Source organism: Bombyx mori, chromosome 22, assembly GCF_030269925.1.
Source record: "Bombyx mori chromosome 22, ASM3026992v2".
Lineage (NCBI taxonomy): Eukaryota > Metazoa > Arthropoda > Insecta > Lepidoptera > Bombycidae > Bombyx > Bombyx mori.
The window spans coordinates 8,521,093-8,548,842 of record NC_085128.1 but is presented as its reverse complement, the minus strand read 5'-3'; the positions used below and the strand labels follow the sequence as shown (position 1 = coordinate 8,548,842).

Here is a 27,750-nt window from a genome sequence, read left to right as displayed (position 1 = left end):
TTAAACGGTTAAAGAGCCCACAAACAGCGACGTGAATTCGTAGCTTGAGATATAAAATTCAAGTTTACAATAGCTGTCCTATCCTCGGAGCCATAATTGCTTCGCAGTAGAAATAGGCAGGTCAAACACTATTATAAGTCTTACAGTGATCATGGTGTCTGCAAGAGCGTGAAAATATGGGAAACACATTTACAGGATTTTCGGAGCACAAGGTCTAAAGCTCATTTAATAAGCTCAGACTCGATTGCTAGAGTGGAATCAATTGTCCTTGGGGTGAGCCGCGCCGTCTGGTTGTAGTGTTGACCGCGGTAGCCCCCCTACCTCATCCAGGTTCTGACCTCGGAGGGGATCCGACGTCGGGTGTAAGAGTGCAGGGGAGTCGTTTAGTGGGTGGGTCCTAAAATCCTTGGGCCCGCGGTCTGCTCACAACACCATGCAGACCATTGAGTCTCACATACCCCGCGCGCGTCTTTTGCGCGGGGACCTCGTAGGAGGTTCGGCCCTCTATCCGAAAAAAAAAAAGGGTGGAATCAATAGTAAATACGCCATCTATTGATATATTTTGAAACTTTTTAGTGGGCTTCAATAGATGGAGCTGAAGTACGCTGCATAATACTACAAAAATAAAATGTCGTTGTATTAGATTCTTGGAATCGCAAAGATACCAAAACCTACAGGTGGGAAAGAGATAATATATTGTTTGATAAGCATTTAATTCATAGTCATATCAACTGATAGCGGAACGGGAATGTTATTTAATTTTGTGTATGTAGTGCTTTGTTGTAAATAGTATGTTTTCATTTAGTTGTGTTTTGTGTATGTTATAGACGAGTAGTGTAGTAACTTGAGTGTGTTTTGATTAATAATGTTGGGCTTAAAAATGTTACCAACAAAAATGGTTATTCTATGAAATTTTTGTGTTATGTGGAGTTAGTGCTATTTAGTATCTATAGAACATGTGAAGGAACATCTGTAGTGAAGGATCATCACAATTAATGAACCTACACAAGCGCCTAGCGTGTTCAATTATTCAAAGAACCGGTTTCTATATGCGACTTATTTAATTTGCAAATCTTGAACCGATGCAGACAAGTATTATGTGCAATGGCATTTTCACTAAATAAATTGAAAAATATTTTGAATTCAAATAAAGAAGCCCAGTTAGCTGGGAGTGGAAGCTTAGAACCAGAAATTGGTTTCAAGTTGGCCTTACACCCAATTACAAAGAATTTATATGTGACAGTTATTGGCGCCCGGCACCTCCCTTCCTTGTTTGGATTGAGTCGCGCCCATGGATACCTTGTTAAGGTAACTCCAATTATTATTATTTTTTTAGCGTTCACTAACTGTTAATGTAACTACTTACCGAAAAAAAAGTTTATTGCCTCGAAGTAAGACGGCAGCTGGTGTATGGATGTATATATTTATTTTACATTATGTGCAGCTCACCCGATGGTAAGTCATCGCTGAAAACGGATGCTAGAAAAACTAGGGCAGAGTAACCTATTTTTACTTACAACAACTATTAATAATTGTGTAATATTTATTGGTGCAGTATTGACAAACTAAAGTTTTGACTCATTAGCATACTCTGCACTCGACCTTAAAAGTCACAACTCACACCCGACAAATCCTGTTCAGACTCCAAAGTCTAGTACAGTAGGTATTTAATGAGTTATCAGGATGCTTTCATTCTGCGTCGGGAACTTTTCGGAACGGCAAGGCAAAATAGTCTTCAACTAAACCTGACAGCTAGAAGACGCATTGCGGTGCGAGGTGGTGCTAGCTAGTTCGCTTTGTTCCTGTTCGGAATCAGTCTACTGAAGCACTAATTGGTATTCGGAACCGCACTGGTGCAATTCCGAATGGTGGTAGGACCTCATGTGAGTCCGCACGGTCGGTTTGAAGGGTTGGGCAGCCGTTATACTGTACGAAACTGAGGCTTAGGACTCGTGTCTCAAGATGAGCGGTGGCATTGACGTGGTTGATGTCTATGAGCTGCGAGCACCGCTCGACACCAGCTGGTGGGTGAGGTCGCCCTAGTTTAACACTAAAAATAAAAATAAACATTCGGCGTTGAACGGTCCGTCAAGATTCTGGTGATTTGCGTGGTCTTGTAGTTTTCTTTGGATTTATGAGCATATTCTTCATCTTCAATATAAGTGATCGCCGTAACTATATGTCGTTGAAGATGTCAGGGACATACTCGAGCCGTTGTCCCTATCGCATTATGTATATAATATTTATATCGATACTAATTAGTGATTGATATGTACCATTACTGTCAATATTGATCGAAAGCTGCTCACACGATACTATGTGTCCCTTAAATTTTTTGTAGACTACATTTTTTTTATTTTTATTGCTTAGATGGATGGATGATCTCATAGCCCTCCTGGTGTTAAGTGGTTACTGGAGCCCATAGACATCTACAACGTAAATGCGCCACCCACCTTGAGATATCAGTTGTAAGATCTCAGTATAGTTGCAACGGCTGTCCTACCCTTTAGAACGAAACGCATTACTGCTTCACGGCAGAAATAGGCAGGGCGGTGGTACCTACCCGCGCGGACTCACAAGAGGTCCTACCACCAGTAAAATTATTTAAGTTTACTAAAAAAATACAGGTTGTTTTAAATCAATATTAAATTCATTGATATTTTTTATAACGCTTTTCTTAGAGATAAAGTTTAATGAATTAATTACAATAAAATGTATTTTAATGCTTAACTTCGAACTACTGTCATCCGAACTGCTGTCACTGGCTGTAATCCGATAACACATTTCTTTTTTTGGCGTAAATACGAAGACCTGAATAGCAGACGGATATGAGAACATCAATGCGTGCGTCATAAATTTGAGATACGTGGTTGAAGTATTAATTGCATTGGAAAAAGAATCGAATTCTTTTAATCCGATACGTTAATTTTTTTTCACCAATAGACAGATTATCGACTGTTCTAGTAACTGACTGCCATCTGTGAAAAACAAGGGAATAACACACACCAAATATATAGATATACGTGCCATTCCTTTTCAAACTTAGAGACTGACAGAGACTCAAAAATTCAAAAAGTGCCCATAGAGTATTTTCAAACAGTCAAATATAATTTTCAGCTGGCCGTGATATTTCATTTTAAATTCGATAAATTACGCCAAACAAACATTCGGCGTAGCTAGGAAACATTGTTAGAAAGATCTATTAATATAGATGATCGGTACATTGCATATTTTGTATATATAATTTAGACAAGACTAATTGCAGAATTTGAGTTTTTAACACCTCGTAACCCGTAATACATCTTGGGTAACATATGGTTTTTTTTTTTTTTTTTTTTTTTTTTATGATTGAAAGTTTACTGGTGGCCCGAAGGCCTTTCCAGTTTCACCAGGACAGGTGGGCGAGCAAAGGCTCAGCCAAGAGGGGTGGGATTTGCTAACAACTGCCCGAGCGCCTCCGAAGGAGACCTAACAACTCAAGAGCAATTGTTTCGCGAATGAATCTACTACCGGATCGGAATCGCGACCCGCTGAGAAGATCCGGCGAGAAACTCAGCGGGCTGATGCATGGGTTAGGTTGCACGTCGACCTCTTTGTCGAGTTCGACGAGTACGGTTACCGGGGTCCCTAAGCCTGCCCCTAGTATTAGAGCTGAAGGCATCTAATGCAAAGGTTATTGGATCTGATGGATCCGTAAGGACGTGTCTAGGGCGTCGACGGTGACTGGCTCCTGCATGATCAGGATTCGGGGAGTAGTCAGCGGCGGCAACGATAAGGCGATTATCATGACGCATAGCCTTATCGAAGTATCGTTCCGACGCTGACTTCATGTATTTCCGAATTGATTCGAGGCCCAGGTCGTCGTGTAGGTCAACGTTCCTCACGAACCACGGAGCCCCGACAGCTAACCTGCAAAAGCGGGATTGTAGGGATTGGAGGGTGTCTATGTGTGTGCGGGCCGCGTGAGCGAACACCACACTCGCGTAAGTCATGACGGGCCTTATGCAAGTTTTGTAAAGTGTCACCTTGTTCCGAAGGGACATTTTACTCCGCTTACAGATCATGGGGTAGAGTCTACCGAGAATAAACGCGGCACGGTCACGGACTGATTTTATATGCGGGCGGAATGTCATCGATGCATCCAGGGTAACGCCCAGGTACTTGACCTTCCTGGCCCAGGGTATGGGTTGTCTAAAGAGAGTAATCGGGGGTGTGAGATTCCTCCTCCTAATCCGGGAGGAAATCCGTGTGGAGCTTCCCCTCTGAAATAGCACCGCAGTACTTTTCGCTGGGTTGATGTCTATGCGCCATTTTCGGAACCACTGTCCTAGGGCTAGGGCTGCGCTCTGAAGCTTCTTCGCGATTAGGGACTTATTTCTACTAGAATAGTAAACCGTCGTGTCGTCGGCGAATAAAGCTAAATGGGTCGGCGGCGACCGGGGAATATCGTTGACGAATAAGCTAAATAGGAGGGGTGAGAGGACAGAGCCTTGCGGGACTCCAGCTGTGAGAGGTCGTGGGGAGGAGCGGGTTCCCTCGACTCGATATCGAAAAGAGCGGTTCGACAAGAAGTCCCGTATGATGAGCACGAGACTATCCGGCACGCCCATGTTGAATAGTTTGAAAATCAAACCATTGTGCCAGACTTTGTCGAACGCTTTTGCGACGTCGAAGAAGAGAGCTCCCGTGTATAACGGTTTTGGTCGATTAAGCCCCACAAGAATGTGCTCCGTGAGGCGGTGCACCTGTTGAACGCATGAGTGATTTGTACGGAATCCGAATTGTTCATAGATAAGAATGCCCTTGGATGAGACGAAGTCTCTGAGGCGTTTGTAGAGCAGACGCTCATACAGTTTGCCTAGAGACATGAGGAGGCTAATCGGGCGGTAGCTCGTCGGATCATTTTTTGGTTTACCGGGTTTATGTATGCCGATAACGTCCGCTTCTTTCCACACCGCGGGAAAGATACAGTTCGCCATAGCGGCATTGAAAATAGATGCCAACATCACGATGAGTTGGACGGGTAGAAGTTTAATAACGCGGTTGGATATACCGTCGGAACCGGGAGCCTTGCGAGGACGTAGGTCTTTGATCAAGTCTTTAACTTCCATCGGGGTGACGGGTGGTAACGCATCAGAGGGTGGCAAGGAGGCTCTGCGTTCTACCTCACTGTCTACTAATTCTACATGAACAGGGTCCACGGATTGAGTGCTGGGCGTGCACTGGGTTTGCAATGTATCGGCCAGCAGCTCTGCTTTTTCGTCATCATCGAACGCCGCGAGTCGGCCTGAGGGGCCTACGAGGGGGGGCATAGTTACTACCGTATCCGATTTGAGAGTACGAGCTAAGCGGTAGTAAGACCTTTGGGAGGGCGCGAGTCCTTCTAAGAAATCAGACCATCTGGCATCTCGGACTTCCGCGATGCGAGACTTTACGTCGCGTTGTAGGGCACGCATTCGAATACGATTTTCCGCGGTAGGATACCTGTCGTAGGCGCGTATCGAGGCGTTCTTAGCTCTAAGAAGTTCCCTAATATCGTCGGACAATTTGAAGCGGTGAAGGAAGTCCTCCGCTACAACTTGTTTCGATGACCTATCTAATGTCGAGGTGATGTGTGACGTTAAGATGTCTATGGCTTCAGCGGTATCCTGAGGAGACGGGATAGAGTCCGGGTTAAACGGGAGCGATGGTGGATCAGATTCAGCCAGGCTGATGCCCAGCGTGTGCCAATCCACCACAGTCCTCGTGACGGGAACGGAATCGGGAGCGCGACCGAGCTTCATAACGACGGGACGGTGGTCTGAATCTAACTCTGAAACTACTTCGATCGAGTGTAAGCGCAGAGTTACGTTTTTTAATAACGCTATGTCGAGTATATCCGGGCGATGCGCGATATTTAGCGGGTAGTGAGTCGGGGTTAGCGGAGCGACGATATCGAAGGCGAGATCATCGACTAACGCGTCAAGCCGCCTGCCATTCGGGGTTGTGGTGTGTGAGTTCCACCTGATGTGTTTACAATTTAGGTCGCCCGCCAGAATGACAGAGCTCCCCATACCGAGCAGCGCCTCGATATCACTGCTTAGAACGATCTTATCCGGTGGAAGATAAACGGACGCGATAACGATCGGCGCGTGTCCCGTCAGTGAGATTCGGCACACTGATGCTTCGATATTAGCGAGCGCGGGAGGATCGAGCGGGACGCAATGCAGGGCTCTTCTATAGTAAATGACGGTACCACCACCACGGGCAGAGAGCCTGTCGTTCCTGACCATGTTATAGTTCGCGATTTTAGGGTCACGGCGCGCGGGCTTAAGTAGGGTCTCCTGCACTAAAAAGATATCAATTTGGTGGTCACGCAAAAAGTCAGAAACCTGATCACGTTGATTTGCGAGACCGTAAGCGTTAAAAAATCCTATCGTTACGGATAGGGGCTTTATTCTACTTATATACGCCATTGATTACCGGCGGAGTGAGGGGAGGACGTACGTATTTAATGACGCGTATACGTCGGCGTATTCCTGCACAACGGCGATAAAGTGTTGTGCAGTGGAGGCAGCGCGAATGGCGTCGCCCAAAGCGTTAACGCGCTCAAAGTTGATCGACTGAAAGAAGTCGATCGCTAAAGCGAGATTGTCGGACGCGGTCGGAGGGCAAGTCGCGGGAGAGGGACGAGTCGCGGGGGCGGGACGAATCGCGGAGGAGGGAGTTGTAGCCGTGTTCGTGTACGGCAGCGGTTTTGCCCAGGCCGAGACACTGGGCACCGCCGCCGGAACGAACGCTGGCTTAGCCTGCGACGCAGAGGGTGCCGAGGCTTTGATGTCTGGGCCGGAAGCTCGGAGGCGGTTTTGGCGGGCGACGCGGCGATTTATTTTAGGGGCTCGGGGGCAACCACGGTAATTCGCGGGGTGACCCTGTGTTCGACACAGGACGCAGCTAGGCGGTTCCGCCGCGGTTTTTTGGTCGCGAGCGCAGAGGGCCGTGGCGTGATCGCCCAAACACTTAACACATCGGGGGCGCGCGTGACAGTTACGGGAAGAGTGCCCGTACAATTGACAGTTATGGCACTGGCTAGGAGTGCCTTTTTTATGGGGGGCTTCGACAGCGATACCAGAGAGCCTACAGACGGTCTGTGTGTTAAAGATTTTCTTACCCTCGGGGGTAGGCTGGAGAGCGACTAGAACCATATTATATGGCTCCCTACCGCGACCGGTGTGCATACGGTGCACAGAATTCACTGGTAGGCCTTGTTCTAACAGGTCGGCTTTTACGAGCTCTACATCTAACTCTTTAGGGATTCCGCGTATTACAACGCGGAGTTCGCGCTCCTCCTGGAGCGTATACGTATGGAAACTTATACGCTCCTTACGGAGGTAAGAAGAGAGGGCCCTATGGTCGTCGGGTGTTTGAACCTTAATTTGAATGCCGTTCGCGAGGTTACGGGCATTCGTGAAATTTATATTTTTGGCCTTAAGGGCCAGGCAAACTCGATCCCAAGCTGCCTTCTCCTGAAGGATAACCGGGGGAGGGGTCTGGGTTTTATTTTGTGCCACCGGACGCGGCGACGGAGTGGCACGGGCTGGGGGCGCAACGGGAGTCTGAGGGCGGGGGCGCGACGCGTTCACGGCTTTGCTAATTTTAGCGGCCGCGGGAGCTCGAGACTCCGCGGCACGCTTCTTACCCTTCTGTACCAGGGTGAATCCATCCGTCGATGAGGCGGGGGCGAGGTCGACCTCCATGTCCGAGTCAGAGTCGGAGCACGAGGAGGCGGGTGCAGGCGACCTACGAGCAAGTGTAGGTGTTTTAGAGGGCGCGACGGAGGCCGCGGATGATCGCTCAGCTGAAACGATGGTCACGGCGGACGACGCAGCAGCTTTTCTCGCCAGTATAGGCGACACGGGAGCGGCAGGCACGACAGAGGCTGCGGTGCTCAATGCAGAAGCTCTGCACGCAGGTACAGGCGACGCAGGAGCAGCGAGCGCGGCGGAGTCCTCGAGAGGGCTCGCAGTGTGATTGGCCTTGAAGGCCAAAAACTCCGAGGCGAGCTGTGGGTGGCGAAGTCGGAGGAATTCCGCGAATACAGCGTCCATGATCGCTGAGTACCCAGGTGGGGCGGCCCCGGGTCTTGAAAACACTCGCCTTGCGGCGAGGCCCCAACTTCTCGGACCTGAGCGGTTCTATTGAACACAGGTGGCAATGCGGCGCGATTACTACAGGACAAAGAAAAAGCACAACAAAACAGAAATTACGAAAAGAAACAAAACAAATAAATACTTGCAGGAAACCACTTTGTCGGCAGATGTACCACGAACACAGAAACAACAAAAGGAAACAAAACAAATAAAAACTTCCAGAAAGAGCACTTAGTCGGCAGATGTACCACAAACACAGGCCGCGCGAACAATGGCCGGGCTAACAAAAGCCGGGCGAACAAAGACCGGGCGATCGAGTGGACGATGAGCACGTCCGCACGTGACGGGTGCCTCTATCGGGTCCGAACATATGGTCTGATTATGATTTATCTAGCGTTTTGACTACGCACACTATAAGGTTTGATCTTAACAGTAGTTAGATAAATTTTAAAATAAGTACGTAACGTCGATGTCCGTTTTCTAATCAATAATATATATCATCATCATCATCATTATTCTGTCCTTCTCCCAGTCACCTGGGGTCGGCACAACATGTTTTCTCCTTCCATACTCTTCTATCATATACCATTTCTTCGCTCACTCCCCTCTTACACATATCGTCTTTCACACAATCCATCCATTTCTTCTTAGGTCTACCTCTTCCTTTATATCCTTCCACATTCATAGTTAACACTCTCTTACCAACCTCATTTTCATTTCGTCTCATCACATGTCCATACCATCCCAAACGCGCACTCCTCAGCTTTTCTGTCACAATAATATATATCACTCATTAAAACCCGTTTCAGTTTAGTGGAATTACTTCCGCACTATTTATACTGGACCTCTTTCTTATACATTTGGCTGTTATTAAAATACTTTTGATATTATAAATCGGAAGACCCAAATGGAAAGTATCTATTGTGATGTTGATGTCCAATATTGATTTCACGAAGGAAACTAGCTATCAAAAGAAAATAGTTTCATTTTAGATTCTTACCTCCGAGACACTGACCTCTAAAAGATCAAGAAATATTTTCTACAAGAAACTCTGATACGATCCGCTGTGTTTTTAAATGTATATTATATATTGTATACGCAAATACATTTTTGTTGAGGTACATGTTGGTCCTTATGGGGCCTTGGTCATACTATTCCCTAAAGTAAATAACAAACGTACTAAGTTTTATCACAGTCGATGAATAATCTAGGAACAATTGGAAACACACATTCATATTTATTTAAACAGAAATAGCTATTACCAAATTCTAAAATCGGCTAATTCAGCATTAACGGCCGTCTGGTGTAGTGGTAAGTGACATGGTCACTACACAAGGTGGTCGCGGGTTCGAATCCCGCCAAGGGAAGATATTTGTATGATAAATATAAATGTCTTTTCCAGGGTTATGGATGTATATTAAATATATGTATGTGTATAATAAAAATCTTACATTTATATCCGTTATCTGGTACCTGTAACACAAGTTCTTTACGAACTTATCACGGGGCCGGTTAACGTGGCGTAATTGTTAGTAAATATTTATTTATTATTATTATTTATTAATGAATTGTGAGGTGTGATTACTAAATTATTTGCTAGAAAATCATAATTTCGTATAGAAAATGTATTAACAGCATTATGTTGCTCTGATATAGGTATATCGGGAGGTGAGAACTCGTTGGGAATTAATAACTCCACGTCCCTAGTTTTAGTCAATAATAACAAGACTAAACTCATAGTTTTGGAACAAAATAGGGGTATTTTGTGTTAGTGATGTTCATTTTAATGTACCGTTACTTGTGCTTCGTACGCACTTAAGCATTATAAAATATCATAAACACTCGTATATAATAATTAACCAAGTATTTGTTTATTTATTTATTTATTGTATACCAAAAGAAAATACAATAAAAACAGATTTAAAGAATGTCTAAATACTATGTACAAAGGCGAGCTTAACTCATTCATGAGTTTTCTTCCAGCGAACCATTAGCAGAGAGAAATACGATGTATAAGAGGGGAATAGTGTACAATATAAGAGCTATTAAAGCATGATTTTTAAACTAAGCAAAAAAAAATCTAATATTAAATGAAAAATACATATAAATAAAAATACATAAAACAATAACTTAAATACGATTAAAGTGACAGGAAATGTTTCTTCATTTGACTCTTAAAAACTTCTAGAGAGGAACTAGCACGAATAGGTTGAGGGAGAGAATTCCATAATCGCACTGCTTGTATTGTGAAGTATTCATTTAAAGATGTAAAAATGTTCTGGAATTGTCATCTAATGGCTTGTTAAAATACATTGTTGTCGGTAACCTGCAATGAATTTATCAGATTCACGTACAATAGCCATTGTGATGAGTCTACGTGATACGGGTACAGTGCGCTACCGCCCAGGTATTTAACATCCGTATAATTGTTTTCCTAATTGAGGCCAGCTCGACGCTACGAAGCGCTATCTAAGCGAGACACACAAATTGGTGTTAGCAAGTATGATTGACGAAAACTGTCGAAATTTCAATTTGTGTGGAGTTTAAAACTAGTGTTTAAATCATTTTTTTTATTTTATTTCATTCATCATCATCAGCGGCACTAAATCCATGGCTAAACACGGATGTAATTCAACATAACAAAAAAAGGAGCATCTTTGTCGTTCACGAAGATTAAAGTATTTGAAATTGTGAAATAAAAATAACAAATCTTACACAAAACAAATCTTATACAAAAGTAACTTCATTAATGTTTACGACTCGCGAAAATCTAAGTAAATTCTGAACAAATTATTTTGGACCAAAAACATTTGTAGTATCTAAAGACTCAGCAGAGCCTAAAATAAGGAAATACTTTAAATCCGGAGGCAGGGTATATCACTGAAGCGGCACGATTACCTATCATCGTTTTTCCTTTTTTCCAGAATATATACATAATAGATTTGAAAGGATATTAAAATAAATCGAGATTCACTGTTTCTGGCGTAATTTTATTAATTATCGGCTTTTTTGGGTATTTCTTTCTTTAGAAATAAGTAGACCTATAGTTTAAATTACTTAACAATATGTGTGTTACGACACATAATTTTTTTTTTTTTTTTTTAATTTTTTTTTTTTTTGCTTAAATGTGTGGACGAGCTCACAGCCCACCTGGTGTTAAGTGGTTACTGGAGCCCATAGACATCTACAACGTAAATGCGCCACACACCTTGAGATATAGTTCTAAGGTCTCAGTATAGTCACAACGGCTGCCCCACCCTTCAAACCGAAACGCATTACTGCTTCACGGCAGAAATAGGCGGGGCGGTGGTACCTACCCGTGCGGACTCACAAGAGGTCCTACCACCAGTAATTACGCAAATTAAAATTTTGCGGGTTTGATTTTTATTGCACGATGTTATTCCTTCACCGTGGAAGTCAATCGTGAACATTTGTTGAGTACGTATTTCATTAGAAAAATTGGTACCCGCCAGCGAGATTCGAACACCAGTGCATCGCTCGATACGAATGCACCGGACGTCTTATCCTTTAGGCCACGACGACTGTCAAAATGTTTAAATTGCCGATGTCCATAAGCGACAGCCACTTAACTTGCGGGTTCATCTTTCGTCAAAAGTACTAATTACTGATAGGAGTCACACGCTCCTCAACCAGGGGCGGATTTGCAGTCTCGGTCGCCCTAGGCCCCAAGTCATCAGCCGCCCCTTTATCAGCATCCACCCTATAGACTATATAATGAAATTACTTTATGCCAAGTTGTATCTAAATAGATTTAGAAATCTAGGAAAAAAAAATAGTTTTATGCGGTATAAATTGCACCATGCAGTGCATTCCGCCCGCCATACGTTATAATAAGTTTTTTTGATACGATTGGGCCCGCCCCTAAATCTGGCCGCCCTAGGCACGAGCCTACCGGGCCTTTGGGTAAATCCGCCACTGTCCTCAACTATAGTCTCCATACTAGTGATTTACAAACGATCATGACAAGCATGAGGCAATATTAGATGCATCGTTATCCATTGTGTAATTATTGTATTGTGTATATCGCTGAGGTAACAAATCGTAGGTGTTGAGTTGAAACTTGAATGTTAGTCATGTTTTTAAAACTCATTCTAGGCGTGCAATAAAATGGAGATAAAGCATTGCGAAACTAGACGTCACATTCAATTTATTTACGCAAATCAAGGACAATATTAGGTAGCAGGTCAAGGAGTAGGTTATATAGGTTAATTTTCGGAATTTCATCTTTAGTTTATTTTATCTTATTTTTTTTCTAAATCTATGGATGTGATAATTGGGACATCTGAACAAGAGGATAGATTTACCATGGACAAACAAGAGAATTAACCAGGAAAGATAACGAAATCTCTTGTTAAACAATTCAGATGATTCTATCAAAAATACATTGAGAGTTAATTTAACATAAATTAAACTTTAGTTTAGGAAAATCTGTGACCTCTTGTGAACTGATGGTAGGACCTCTTGTGAGTCCGCACGGGTAGGTACCACCACCCTGCCTATTTCTGCCGTGAAGCAGTAATGCGTTTCGGTTTGAAGGGTGTGAAAGCCGTTGTAACCATACTGAGACCTTAGAACTTATATCTCAAGGTGGGTGGCGCATTTACGTTGTAGATGTCCATGGGCTCTAGTAACCACTTAACACCAGCTGGGCGGTGAGCTCGTCCACCCATCTGAGCAATAAAAAAAAAACACTAGCCTTAGCAAGAGCAAAAGCTAAGCAAAATCTACCACAGGAGCTTTGGAAGACAAATGATCTCGTTTTCTAAATGTATAATACTAAAAAAACATCAATCAGCGAAATTCGTTATTGATGATCCAATGTGTTGTGAACATGTAAACATAAACCACCACTCTATGTTACCTATGTTAATAGGAAAGGATTCATGCTTTCCGATCTCAAATCTTGGAAATCGGTGACAACACTGCCGTTTGGTTGCTCCAACAAGTTATAAACTTCATGCGGACTGGGCACTCGTTTGCTCAAATAATCCATTTAAAAATCCATAACTATCAAATAATAGTCTATTCAGATCCCGGCTTATATTCGGTGAAGTCATAAAGTTTAAAACAATTTTGCCGAATGGTGAAGGGCGTGTCCTGCGCAATATAAATTGAACGAATTAGTCTCACAAAGAATTGATTCTGAGATACGTTATTTGTCGGGTTTTAATTCGGGTACGTTCAATATGTGCAATTGGATCTATTTCATTTAACAAGTGTACTTCATTCGCTACAGCTAAATTAAATCAGGTTAAATTGGATTACATTCGGTGACACGTAGAAACCGTGCTTTATACTAACACTATTGACAAATTTATTTTGTCTAATTGAGGCAAATTTGGCGATCCTCTGACATAAAAAATAAAACTGTGTGTTGCTTAATTACTGTTAATATTTTTTCAATAACATATTCATTTTTTTTTATTGCTCTTGAAGGCAGACGAGCATACGGCCCCCACCTGATGGTGAGTGGTTACCGTCGCCCATGGACTTCAGCAGTGCCAGGGGCAGAGCCAAGCCGCTGCCTACCGCTGAATACTCTCCACAAGCCTCGTTTGAAGAAGGACATGTCATAGCGCTCGGGAAACACCGTTGTCTGTAGGCACAGAAATACTCGTAGTTTCAGCTATAAAAAATGTTAGTGACAATTAAACCTACTGCTTAAGTTGAAATGGATCTAATTCGTAAAGGCAATAATGGCACTATAATTTTCATTTGCGGCTTTCACGGTTTAGTCGTTTATTTGTAGACATTTTTTGAATGCTTAGATGGGTTGACGAGCTCAAGGACCACCTGCCGAAACCTGTTGCCTGCCTGTTACCGAAGCTCATAGGCATCAACAGCCAGTTTGAGACATGAGTTCTAAAGTCTCCGTTTTTATAGTACAGTATTGGCCTTTTAAGACGAATACGCTGACAATTGTATTATACAGAAGTTGTACTGGTCTCTAATGATGCGGTTAAGGCAATAAAACGTCTTCATTCTAATACTGCACATTATGTTACTCAATGATACCAAATAGTCCAGTGAATGCTAGATCCTGGCATGTATTAAGACGGATTACATTTAGATGTATCCACAATAGACCCAGCTGTATAGTGATTGGTTGCTCATCGCGACTATCATACTACCGGTTTAAAGAATGTAAATCTTTTTGTGTGTAATCCAAGTAATCATAATGTGGTGTTTATTACGTCCGTACATATAAAAATTATTACGGAACAGCAGTGTATAGACTTTATAGCTTCATTTTATAGTCATTTCAGCGTTCCGTGTAATAAATTCTGCTTTTATCTTGAATACAGATTTTCATGAAAATAATGTACCTACTTAAATATAAAAAAAATTATATGAAGCTATGCTAAAGTGATTTTAATACCTAAAAAATAAATTAATTAAATAAACCCAAGAACTGCGGAAGATTAGACAGTGGAGAAGGCGATTTAATTATGTGAAGTCAATGAGGTAAAGTTAGTAATCCGCGGGTAAGCGACCTTATCCGAGGCGGTCAGCGACCCAAGACCAGCTGGGGGTAGATTGAGAAGCTGGAATAGTGCTAACACGATTTCTACCACCCACACTCATATAAGAGCAGCTTAAATATATAATTTACTTACAGCCCCGATGTCAAATGTCGGTGAGCGCTTACATGATTTTAAACAAACATTTTAAATACTAATCATTTTCGATTTTTCTATTTGCTATTTATATACTCGTGTTTAGTTACGACCCTCGCGCTTTGTAGTTAAGCAGTCGTTCGATTAATTTCTTTAATATTGGTTATTGTCTTATTGTTCGGTTAAGCATTACACAAAAGTAGCTGCGACTGTTTCCATGAAGTTAGTACCTAAAATATTTTTTTTATTTTTTTTTTATTGCCCGTATAGGCAGATCAGCATACGGCTCAGCACTAGGAGATTCGGCCCCGGCCGAAAAAAAAAGTGCATTTCTCATGGATTAAGGTACAAAATCGTGTATAGGTCCGATACCTCCAAACGGACTTTTAAACAATATTGTCATCGTAGCGGGTATTTTAGAATACTTAAAGTTTTTTTTTGCTTAAGAGTTAATGAGAAAAAAAGAGTAGTAGACGCACTACAATGCCATTTTTAATCACATAAAATACATGTGCGTTTTATCTTTGTTTTCGTTTTATCGTAAACTGAATTAATACTTTCCTGCATTACATTTATTTGATGACGATTGAATGCAAATGTAATAGTCATACAATAAACTCGAAATGAGAAGTACTAAAAATAATAAATGATAACATGAATTTAATAACATATTTGTAGTTCATGCTTATTACTTAATGTCTTTCCATTTTTTGCCATACCTAAGCTGGTAGCTTTTAGGAGTATTCCAGCGTAACCGAGCAAGTAGGTGAGCTCACGCAGCTCTGACTTGACGATGTTTCTAACACTAGCTCTAGCAAGAGCAGTGCTTCGCAGAATCTACTACCGGATCGGAATCGCGACCCATTGAGATGATCCGGCGAGAAACTCAGTGGGCTGTGTTAATTCACTCGACAAACCCTTCACGCAAGCCACGGGTTCAACGAAAAATCTTTCCATGTGCAATTTCGCTTGCGTGAACTACGCTTAATATCGCGTGAGTGGGGACCCATGTCCACCAGTCAGATGAAAGTTAGCCCATAAACTTTCCCAGAGCTCAAACTAATTCCATACAACATTTTGTAAGAAATGTATTAGTCGCTTGGGCATAATAATGAAACAGACAGACAATTACTTTCGTCTGCATAATATTATTTCGTATGCATATTAATTGGTTAGTAAACACTTTGCGGTGCGAGGTGGTGCTAGCTAGTTCATTTTGTTCCTGTTCGGAAACAGTCTGCTGAAATACTAATTGGTATTCGGAATCTGGGTTCTACATGTTTTTGACTCGTCTTTCCGATATCCATGACGGGAGAACCCGTCATGAAGCCGTGAAAGCCGTGAAGCAGTAATGCGTTTCGGTTTTAAGGACGGGGCAGCCGTTATACTGTAAAAAGTGAGACCTTCGGACTTATATCTCAAGGTGGGTGGCGCATTTACGTTGTAGATGTCTATGGGCTCCAGTAACCACTTAACAACCAGGGGGGCTGTCAGATCGTCCACCCATCTAAGCAATAAAAAAAATTCCATTGAATTTGAGGGTTTTTATTACTTATTTATATAATGAACGCGTCTGACGAATGCCGCATAATGTGCTAAGTGGCGTATTTACTAACTTCCTAAATGTATAAAAAGGAGCTTATTTTTTTGGAATTAACTAGAGTTAACTAGTGTACAGCGTAAATGTACGAAAATATTTACCAACTGAGATACAAGTGCTCGTGTATTTTTCAATTGTCGCCATTACATCACACCCAATATGATATTGTTCGCGACTTTATCACTGTTATCAGTGTTCGGGACGTTATCTCGATCTATGTGTATGCATTTTTTTAAATCGTTTTCTTATCTGCCTATACAACAAAATTACTGATAGCCATTGTTAACTTTTATTTATGAATATGAAACAATTTAGTGTTACTATTGCGCAAAGGTTTTTTTTGAACGATTTTCTCACATTTGTTATGACTAATTTCCTAAATTTAATTTAAGAGCAATAGCTTCTCTGTGTACATACAGCCCAATAATGTAATTCAGTTTTGGTAAATAAATTAGAAAAGGTCGACGAAATTAAATCATATCCGTATTTTACAGGTAAAAGTATTTCCCGGCGAAAGTAAATACGAAACGACGCTACAAGAGAATTCATGGCCGGTATGGAACGAAGATTTCAAATTTCAATTAAAGCAAAAAGAAGCGAAGAAGTCGTCGGACAAAATTGACCTTCAGAATTTAGTATCCGGTCATTTTTTATCACTTACAATTTATGCTATATTAGAGCCGCCAAAACAAGAAGCCGACAAACGTAAAAACAGTAAGACAATAGATACTAAAAATGCAAAAGTAGGAGATCAAGAGGAACCCAAAGCTAAAACAGGTTTTCTGGAGAAAACATTCAGTAGTTTCAAAGCGACAAAAGCTGAAGCGATAGCACAAAAATCTATTTTGGAAAAACGACGGACCGTAGGGGCAGCCACTTGGAATTTTGACTCTAAATTATTTCAAAATGATTTGAAGAACGGTTTGATTGGAACTCCAGACATATGGAGGCCCATAAATGCGATTGCAAGTGGAATTACCGCAAGTGAAAAACGGGTATGTAGTTATTATTGAATTATTAATAAATATCGTACGTACGCATGAGTTACGTAGATTCGTACAAAAATATTATGTCACACATTATGTCATATTACATATTACGAGCAATTCGTGACATCTCAACTTTTTTTTATCATATTAAAAAAAAATCGACTCACTCTCATAGGTAAATGCGGAGATAATGAAACGAAAGAGAAATATTCTCAATTAAATTCGCTATTCTCGTGAATGACTGACTGTTGTATTTAGGACATGAGTTAACTCTGATTTTGCTTTCTCTAAAGTTTTATCTTGATTATTTAGAACAAATTATAGAAATATAGACGTACAGAGGCTGATTTGTCATTAAATTAACTCGTAGTCTCGTATGAGTGAGTCATTTCGTGTGAATCTTGATTCGGCCTTATAATACAGTCTACAAAAAAATAGTTGCGACCTCGAGCCATCCGAACTCTGTGCGTTTCACATATCCAAGTGTCTGTTTCGACAAATAAAATAAATACTGTGCTGGCAATATTTCAGATTCTAAAATTTGTTATATCGTCCATGATCACGTGAATAGTACCTATTAGAGAAGATTGCCTGTAAAATAAAATATAGTGGTTAAAGATGGTCTAGCTTTTAAATTTTTTGCACTAATAAATTTAAAAACTAATAAATTACAAGCATTGTAGGTATAATTAAAAGTCACTCCTTAAAAAAAGATACTACACATCTACCTTTATTCCAAATAACAGAGTTCCACATTGTTTCTATTCCATTTTAAAATTAACTAGCTATTCTGGTATTATTGCAATAACAAAAATATTTGGAAGAATGAGGAATTATAATTTTTATATTGATGATGAATTGCAATATGATTATTTGTAAGATATTAAGAAGAGCTTTAAAAGTTTTTTTAAGCAAATTAAAAATCGGTGGTAGTTCAGGCAGATATTTTTGTTCCTCGCCGCTGTAGAATTTTCTGAAATATATTGTTTACTGTTGGATGCCATCTACACCTTTTTTTAAATTACTTTTTCTTAAAATTGTCTATTAGTACCCAATCGATAGTTACCTTGACTAACTTGACATCAGGGCTGACGTGGAATGGGAGGAGTTGAGTTGAATACTAATATATTTTCTACACTATAATTTGTCTTATGGGCTATCCACATTACCTTACATGTTAACTGTTTTAAGAAGTAACTTCAAGCTATTTTGTTCAAATGCTGTCCAGAAACTTCAAGATAGATCAAGATTAGATCGATACAGATCCCCAAGTCTTTTCATTAGCTCTTAGATAATAATATAAAAATAAATATTTGTGGCATTTTCAGTATATTTGGCATTGCTTGTGTCATTGACCGGTATTGGAATTTTCCGACATTCGAGATATCTGTGGGCAACAAAAACGTGATGTATAAAGTTTAAACAAAAACTCACATCAATTTTACAAGTTTTTATGTACTAGAAGACTAACTATATGGTATTCTTCGACGACGCAAACAAAGTTTTAAGTTTTACGCTTTTCTTAGTCTCTTCTGGTCTATCTGTCTATCCTATTTAACTTCCACACTCCTGATAAACTTGAAAATTTTAAGGTCGGATGATAATGCAATAATTGATTAAATACTTTGATTAAATATGCATTATCTGCATATAATATACACAGATAATTTTTTATCAACTTTTAGTCTGCCTTGCATATTTTTTTAGTTCTTAAGCTATATTTATTTTCTGTGTTTGTGAATTGAAGCTCCGACCTACATATTACAGTATTATATTGTTACCGGAGCAGATAGATATCAAAACCCTAATACCGTGATCCATCTTGACACATGGGGCAAAACCATGGGGGTTTTAGAGTTAGGATTGTTTTAGTAATAGGACGAATGTAGAAAATATCACGTACTACATTCCTCTAAAAAAAATGCTTTGTAAATAATCGATCGTTTAAATTGTAAAAAAAACTTCAGGGTGAAAACACTAAAGGCCAACTGGAGGTGACCCTTTTGTACACGGCGAGCGAAGACGGTCTGAACGATGTGGTTCAGTTGACAGTAAACAGATTACGTTGCAGCGTCCACACAATGCAGGAACACGAGAAATATAAAGGTGAGAATATTAAGTTTTAACGAGCGATTGCGTGCGACCAGAAACGTGGTGTTTACTTTAGACACGGCTATATTCTATTCAAACTTATCGATTAAATGCAAGTAAAGACTATTCGTGTCAGGGAAGATCGAGGGAAAGAGACCGCGCGGGCGCAGTCCGACAAGGTGGTTCGACCAAATCCGCACCACACTAGAGATCCCATTCCACGACGCCCTTCATGCGGCCAATGATCGGAGGCGCTGGCGGGACATCACAAGGAGTAAAATCATGTCGAATTATAATGGTCACGACCCTCAGCAGTGAGGAAACGACGCGAGGAGGAGGATGATTTTATAAAATACGTCTTAGTTGCGACCTTAGTTGAGCTTAGTATATTTAAACTTAGCCCAGTTCTTTTGTACGGCAAGATTGGTAGTCGAGGTCATGGGTTATCTAATATTAAACAGTTATCCGGGATCAGTATGGACCTGGAGCCACTATGTTCATCCACAGTGCGTTTCCAGAGATCTTTTTTGCCACGTACCATCCGGCTATGGAATGAGCTCCCCTCCAGTGTTTCCCGAGCGCTGTGACATGTCCTCCTTCAAACGAGGCTTGTGGGGAGTATTAAACGGTAGGCAGCGGCTTGGCTCTGCCCCTGGCATTGCTGACGTCCATGAGCGACGGTGACCACTCACCATCAGGTGGGCCGTATGCTCGTCTGCCTATACGGCAATAAAAAAAAAGTACTATAGAAATTGAAGCCTGAGCATTGAAGTATTGATTGTATTGCTAGAACGTCGATCTCAAATCACGAAAGGAAAACCACAGCTACCTCGCGGCAGATCTAGCAGATAGTTTAGAAACGTGCTCCAAACTTGCACATATTGCACACATTTGCACCAGCAAATACTCGTAAGTAAGGTAGCTTAACTACCTGCCTAGCTTACGTGTAATTACTTAATATCTTATGCGAATTTCGCACATACAAGTCGAAACGTTCAATGCCACGTGGTATCGATCGGATCTTACTCAATGTGTTGTTGCTCTTTCAGGATTTACGTGTTTTATAGTTTTATTTTAATGCCTTGAAATATAAACGCGCCGATCATAGCACCTGAATATTAGACTTATAGTGATATTATACTTCTTGATATGAAGACAAGCCGGTTTAGCGGGTACTAGGTACTGCAGATACGACTGCTGCGAGTACTGCCCAGTTTGTGACGTGAGGTGAAAATCTCAATTACAATAAAGGAACGGCTTGCCTACATTCTTAGTGTTAAGTGAACGGATTCACGGCACACCAGTGTGCTTAGTGCGAGTTTTTTAACTTTCTCGATAGCGTAAAAGTTAACTCATATTTAATTTTGTATGGAGTTGGAACAGCGCCCCTAGCGGCAAACGTAGGCAAAACTCGCACTAAGAACACTTTTTTAATGTCTTGAAATATAAACGCGCAAATCATTGACCACCTGGAGATTAGACTTAAAGATTCTTGATATGAAGACCAGTCGGTTTAGCGGTTACCAGGTATTGCAGATATGACTGCTATGAGTACTGCCCACTTTGCGACGTGAGGTGAAAATCTCAATACAATAAAGGAACGGCTTGCCTACTTTCTTAGTGTTAAGTGAACGGGCTCACGGCACACGAGCGTGCTTAGTGCGAGTTTTTTAACGTTCTCGATAGCGTAAAAGTTAACTCAAATTTGTATGGAGTTGGAACAGCGCCCCTAGCGGCAAACGTAGGCAAAACTCGCACTAAGCACACTGGTGTTAAGTGCTATCGGAGCTTATAGACATTACAATAATAATGCCGCCACCCACATTGAGCCATATTGTAGAAGTCATAACTGTATTGCATAAACGCTGCTCCGGCCTTCAAACCGTAATACAGGACTGCTTCGCGGTAGAACCGGTCATCGTTCTCGTCGAACCCGTCGCTTGCGACGAAGGGCTCGACGAGTAAATTAACCCTCAGACACAGCCCACTGAGTTTCTCGCCGGATCTTCTTAGTGAGTCGCGTTTCCGATCCAGTGGTAGGTTCTGCGAAGCACGGCTCTTGCTAGGGTTCGTGTTAGCAACGTCGTCAGGTTTGAGCCCTGTGAGCTCACGTACTAGTTAAGGTTACGCTGATATAGCCTCTAGGATCTCAGCTTAGGTAAGAAAAAAAAAGAAGAAAAAAAAATAGAATTACAGCAGCTGTAAAGTATTCTGGGTAGCTAAATAACGACGTAATGAAGTATTGTAACACAGGTGGTTCATGAGATCATACAACGGTCAAAGCAAAATAATCAAATTAAAATAAGAACATTTTTTTATTGCTTAGATGGGTGGGCGAGTTCACGGTCCACCTGGTGTTAAGTGGTTACAGAGCCAATAGACTATGAGACAATAGAGACTACAACGTAAACACCGTCACCCACCTTGATTGATACACGAGTTCAATCTCAATTTTAACAGTATAACGACTGCCCAACTCTTCAAACCGAAACGCATTACTGGTTTACGGCAGAAATAGGCAGGGTGGTGGTACCTAACCATGCGGACTCATAAGACGTCCTAACACCAGTACCTATTATTTATATACCTATTATTTATTTAGTACCTATTGCCTATTATTTATACTATATCCATATCGTCGATTTTCTTGTGCGACTTCATTTTAAACTTGGAATCGACAAAAATATCACGCCGTTAATATTGACAAGATTTCGCTTTGCTTATTTAGAAAGCGAGAGCGGTTTTAACAGCAGTAGCTACGTGTGTTGAATCATAATGCGAACTCTAAAACTTTTCAGTGTCGAATACTGCTTTATATGTACATAAACACAGTTGAGAAAAGTTTCAATAGAGTTAACGTGAGTTAAGAAAATTTGTCTGTGAACTTTGAATTATGATGTACGTATGGTGACCATTCGTTCTGTTTTTGGCAGGACAGTACTGTTTTTTTTAAGACGCTCTCCTTCTTTTTTCTTAGGTATAAATGTCCAATGTTTTATTTATTAGTACTGTTTTTCAATGAAATTTAGATTTTTACTCAAATTGAATTTTTTAAGGTAAAAAATACAGTATATAGTATGTTTAATATTTACCTTCGCAAATAAAAGCTTAGGAAAAATGTATGTCTATATTAAACTTTGGACGAACCTTTAGGCCAGCGCTACACTTGACGGATATTCCGAAGCCGAATTTTCGCGGCAGTCAACTCGTTACTATACATTGCAGTCATATTGAATATTCAGCGGCAGATTATCAGTCGAATACTATGGTTTCTACGCTGTGGTCGTAAGCGATCCGTTAGAAGTGATAGCCATTTATGAGGCATTAGAAGCAGAAAGAAAAATAGAGCGTAAATATTGGGTTCATCCCTTAAATACTCTTCTCTAATGTAATAACCAACCTCTTTTTAAGCTATTGCATAGCTTTTATCGCGGGCCTTGAGCGCGGCGACCGAATCATGAAATTCCGTAACGAAAAAAACCTTACACCCCTCACTCCGCCTACCATGTAGCTCGCGTTCAACACCTTCACACGTTGCGCTTGTGTAGTGTTTGTGAATAAGCGCGTGGCGTGACGTCACACTGCATGCGCATCATGAAAAGTCTGCCCATCTCTCTCTCGCGCGGTCTCGCTTATGAGTGGGAAGGGGACAGTTAAGGTTTTGCTTTTAATAATGTTTAATATAGCGTGGTCTTGTTTTATTATTGTTTTAATATTAAATTATCATTGTCTAATTATAATTGCATAAGTTGATAAAACATGCTATGCAATAGCTTTACCGCGGCAGTTCCCGAGTGCCACACGTTTTTTATTTTCTTCCTGTCCTATTTTTCATGCAAAAATAATTGTCACCATTATTTTACGGCATAAATTGTTGATACATATATGTAGGTATATGTCGTTATTCGAGCGGGGTGCAAGACGGTAGTGAATAGGCAGTCGTTTCGTACGAACACGGAATTCTTTAAACATCCGTTCATTCATTAATACAGATGTCACAATTTCATTCGGGACGTGCTAAAAGAAACAACGAAAAATATGCCGTCTGAATGATTGGTTTATTGGATTTTATGTTTTACTCACTAACGCTCATTTTTGGTTGGTTTGATAATGGCATTTAAAATCTTACAATCAATACTTATATATTTTCTAGAAAGTAGTAGTGTTGTAAACCCATACGGATAGGCACTGCTATCCTGCCGATTTCTGCCACTAAGCCTATATGTAATCCGGTTTGAATAGTGGGTCACTCACGTTGGTGTCTATGGGCTTTCGCAGCCACTTAACATCAATCTGTATGTACGCCAACGCAGCTAGCGCATTTAATAAAAACTAAATAGCATTTCATTTTAATTAATTCCAACCCGCGTTTTATAGCTCTCAGTGCTTCGGGTTAATACTTTATAATAAGTCTATTCTTCAATAAGAATTACTTGTACAAGAACACGAAAAAACCGTTTTTAAACGTAATTAAATATAATATTTCTAGGGATAATAAAATAGATTGAAATTATAATTTTTTCAATATTCTTCCTCTTCAACATCATGTAAAAATTAATATGCGGAATACTTGATGTCAATTTTTTTAAACATTTTCCTGAATTCGATCTTATTTTAAAGGTAATAAATATTCAATTTCCAGCACCTCTGTACCTGAAAGCGACTATATTGGAGGCGAACAAAGCCGAGTGCTTCTGGAAGAGCGACAGATTCGTCCCAACGATATCCGCCAGATGGGACCCTAAATCCGCGACAGTGAGGCTATCGGTTTTCAAAGCGAGCCTCGATCAAGTCAGCATTTATATAAGCTTAGGATGCAAAACGAAAATGGCGAAGAAGGAAATACTCGGAAAGGCGACAATACACGCTCAGTCTGCATATTCTGAAACGTGGACGCAATGTTTGAAGGAACCGGGCATACCGAAAACGTTCTGGGTCCAATTTCAATAACGCGACACAATTCAGTTCCTTATTTGATAGTTACATTGTCTTTTATTTGTTATTTGTTGATATTAATATTTTTATAATTGTGACGTAAATTTAATTTTGAATGAAAAAATGACAAATTAATTTAACTTCGCACGTTTTACTAATAAAATAATATATTGGAAGATTAAATTAATTCACAACAATGCTAATATAACTGTTTTAATTCTCTCTTCAATCTTCAACCCGTGTCCACCCCAATACGAGTGTGGATCTCTTCAAATGCACTCCATTCTTTTCTTTTCTGTTTCAATTTAGAATTATTTAATAATATATTAATAAGCTCTGAGTATCCTCATTCTCTCGATCCAGTCCAGGCACTTTACCTTGTACCACCACTGATCTCGTGGAAAAGTTCGATGTGCAATTTAACCCATGGACACAACTCATTGAGTTTCTCACTAGATCGTCGCAGTGGGTCGCGATTTTGATACGGTGGTAGCTTCAACGAAGCACTGCGCCGCCTCAGGGGGCCCACCTCGTGATCGGAGGCGTTCGCGTCGAGATCGAGGCGACCGGCTTGCGGTACCTCGGTCTCGTACTGGACGGTCGTTGGAGCTTCCGGGCTCACTTCGAAAGATTGGGGCCCCGACTGATGTCGGCCGCCGGCTCACTGAGTCGGCTGTTGCCGAACGTCGGTGGTCTCGACATGGTGGTGCGCCGCCACTACACGGGGGTGGTGCGGTCGATGGCACTGTACGGGGCTCCCGTATGGTGCCACGCCATGACCCGCGATAACGTCGCGGCGTTGCGACGTCCGCAGCGGGCGATTGCGGCCAGGGCGGTTCGCGGGTACCGCACCGTCTCCTTCGAGGCGGCGTGCGTGCTCGCCGGGACGCTTCCCTGGGACCTGGAAGCGGAGGCGCTCGCTGCGGATTACGCGTGACGATGCGATCTCCGCTCCAGGGGGGACCGCGTCCCGGCGCGGCCGAAGTTCAAGCGCGGAAGCTTCAATCTCGGCGTGCCGTGCTCGAGGCGTGGTCTCGCCGCCTGGCGGACCCCACCTACTGCGACGAACCGTCGAGGCGATCCGCCCGGTCCTCTCGGACTGGGTGAATCGTGACTGAGGACGTCTCACCTTCCGAGCGACGCAGGTGCTCACGGGACACGGCTGTTTCGGTCGCTACCTGCACCTCGTCGCCCGGAGGGAGCTGACGCCGAAGTGCCACCACTGCAGTGGCTGCAACGAGGACACGGCGGAGCACACGCTCGCATACTGCCCCGCTTTCGCGGCGCAGCGCCGCGTCCTCGTTGCAAAAATAGGACCGGACTTGTCGCTTCCGACCGTCGTGGCTACGATGCTCGGCAGCGACGAATTTTCGTCGTCGCTGTCGTCGCCGAACATACTGTTGAAGAGCAACCCGGTCGGCGGTGTATCGCGTTCCGACCCGGCAGGCTGGTTCTGCAAAGCGGGGTATCCCGGAACACCAGCGGCACCGCTCGGGCGGCCTGGTAGGGCCGCCGTACCGCGGAGACCGACTTCGTTGGTCGTCGACTATCGCCTCGACGACCCGTCGGTCGGGCGTCCTCGGGGTGGGCGCCGCGTGTCTGGTTGTAGTGTTGACCGCGGGAACCCCCCTACTCTGACCGGGTTCTGACCCCGGACGGAGATCGGATGTCGGGTGTAAGAGTCGTTTAGTGGGTGGGTTCTAAAATCCTTGGACCCGCGATCTGCTCTCAACACCTGCAGATCGTTGAGTCTCACATACCCCGCGTGCCCCCTAGGCGCGGGTACCTCGTAGGAGGTTCCAAACCTTTGGGTCTGCGGAGGGACTTCGGTTCCCTCTGTATTTTGTACCGAATGTTCCATGCGGAGTGCTCTGAGGAATTGTTCGAGATGATACCGGCATCTCGTTTTTACCATCGCACCGCCCGCCACCGGAGTAGAGTTCATCCATACTACCTGGAGCCACTGCGGGCATCGACAGTGCGTTTCCAGAGGTCTTTTCTGCCACGTACCATCCGGCTATGGAATGAGCTCCCCTCCACGGTGTTTCCCGAGCGCTATGACATGTCCTTCTTTAAAAGAGGCTTGTGGAGAGTATTAAGCGATAGGCAGCGGCTTGGCTCTGCCCCTGGCATTGCTGAAGTCCATGGGCGACGGTAACCACTCACCATCAGGTGGGCCGTATGCTCGTCTGCCTACAAGGGCAATAAAAAAAAAAAAAAAAAGGTTCGGCCCCCGGCCCAAAAAAAAAAAAAATGGTTTTTTACTGGTGGTAGGACCTCTTGTGCGTCCGCGCGGGTAGATACCACCACCCTGCCTATTTCTGCCGTGAAGCCGTCATGCGTTTCGGTTTGAAGGGTAGGGTAGCCGTTGTAACTATACTTGAGACCTTAGAACTTATATCTCAAGGTGGGTGTCGCATTTACGCCGTAGATCTCTATGTGCTCCAGTAACCACTTAACACCAGGTGGGCTGTGAGCTCGTCCACCCATCTAAGCAATAAAAAAAAAAGTTTACCAAAGATTAGGTGTGAAAACAAATTATTGAGTTCTAGATCTCCGTCTATATGTCATGGGGCCGGAGACCCGGTTTCATTACTGGATTGTGAAGTTCTTTCCAAGGATTCGATATTAATTGCTATATAAATTATAACACAATAAAAGTAAATTCCAAAAACCTTTAAATGACGATAACTTTTTTCGCAACATCCTATTTAATTTCCCTGTATTCTGCTGCAAATTAATCTAACTGTGAATAGCTACTGCATCAAAAATTACTACTACTAATAAAAAGTACCACTACATTCCGAGGATGTGCGAAAACAAACAAACTGAGAGACAGAATAGACATACAAAGTAATTCTAACGGGCTTACGTTCTATTACTCCTTTTTCCTACTCCATTTTTATTACGCGATGTTATTCCTACACCGTGGAAGTCAATCGTGAACATTTGTTGAGTACGTTTTTCATTAGAAAAATTGGTACCCACCTGGGATTCGAACACCAGTGCATCGCTCCACACGAATGCACCGGACGTCTTATCTTTTAGGCCACGACGACTTCACAATACCTATATATTTATAGTATATAAGTGAAATCCGACTACGCTCCAGCGTGATTGCCTTTTTTCCCATACCTATTCGCTGGTAGCCTGCGGGTCTATTCCAGCTTCTCACGGACGGGATGATTATCTCTAAATGTAAAGAACGAACCGATAGATGTCAATAGTCGCGCGCCATCTATCGCACGTTGACGGTACTATGACAAAAACTTGTCTTGAAATATCAAAAACTATCCTAAATTTCAATTAAAGTCTCGATGACTTATATGCCAAAAAAGGCGAACATTAAGTATTGATGTTTAAAATTC

General features: G+C 42.1%; 1 protein-coding gene across 1 annotated transcript; it reads left to right on the top strand.

Annotated features, from left to right (window-relative positions):
- The first annotated feature begins 709 nt into the window (after nt 1-709).
- On the top strand, nt 710-24,585 carry LOC101746816 (uncharacterized). Its single transcript, XM_004931846.5, has 4 exons — nt 710-1,308; nt 16,862-17,362; nt 19,324-19,462; nt 24,090-24,585. The coding sequence occupies exons 1-4, from the start codon at nt 1,105-1,107 to the stop codon at nt 24,395-24,397; spliced, it is 1,152 nt and encodes a 383-aa protein (XP_004931903.1). The 5' UTR covers nt 710-1,104; the 3' UTR covers nt 24,398-24,585.
- Nucleotides 24,586-27,750: the final 3,165 nt, after the last annotated feature.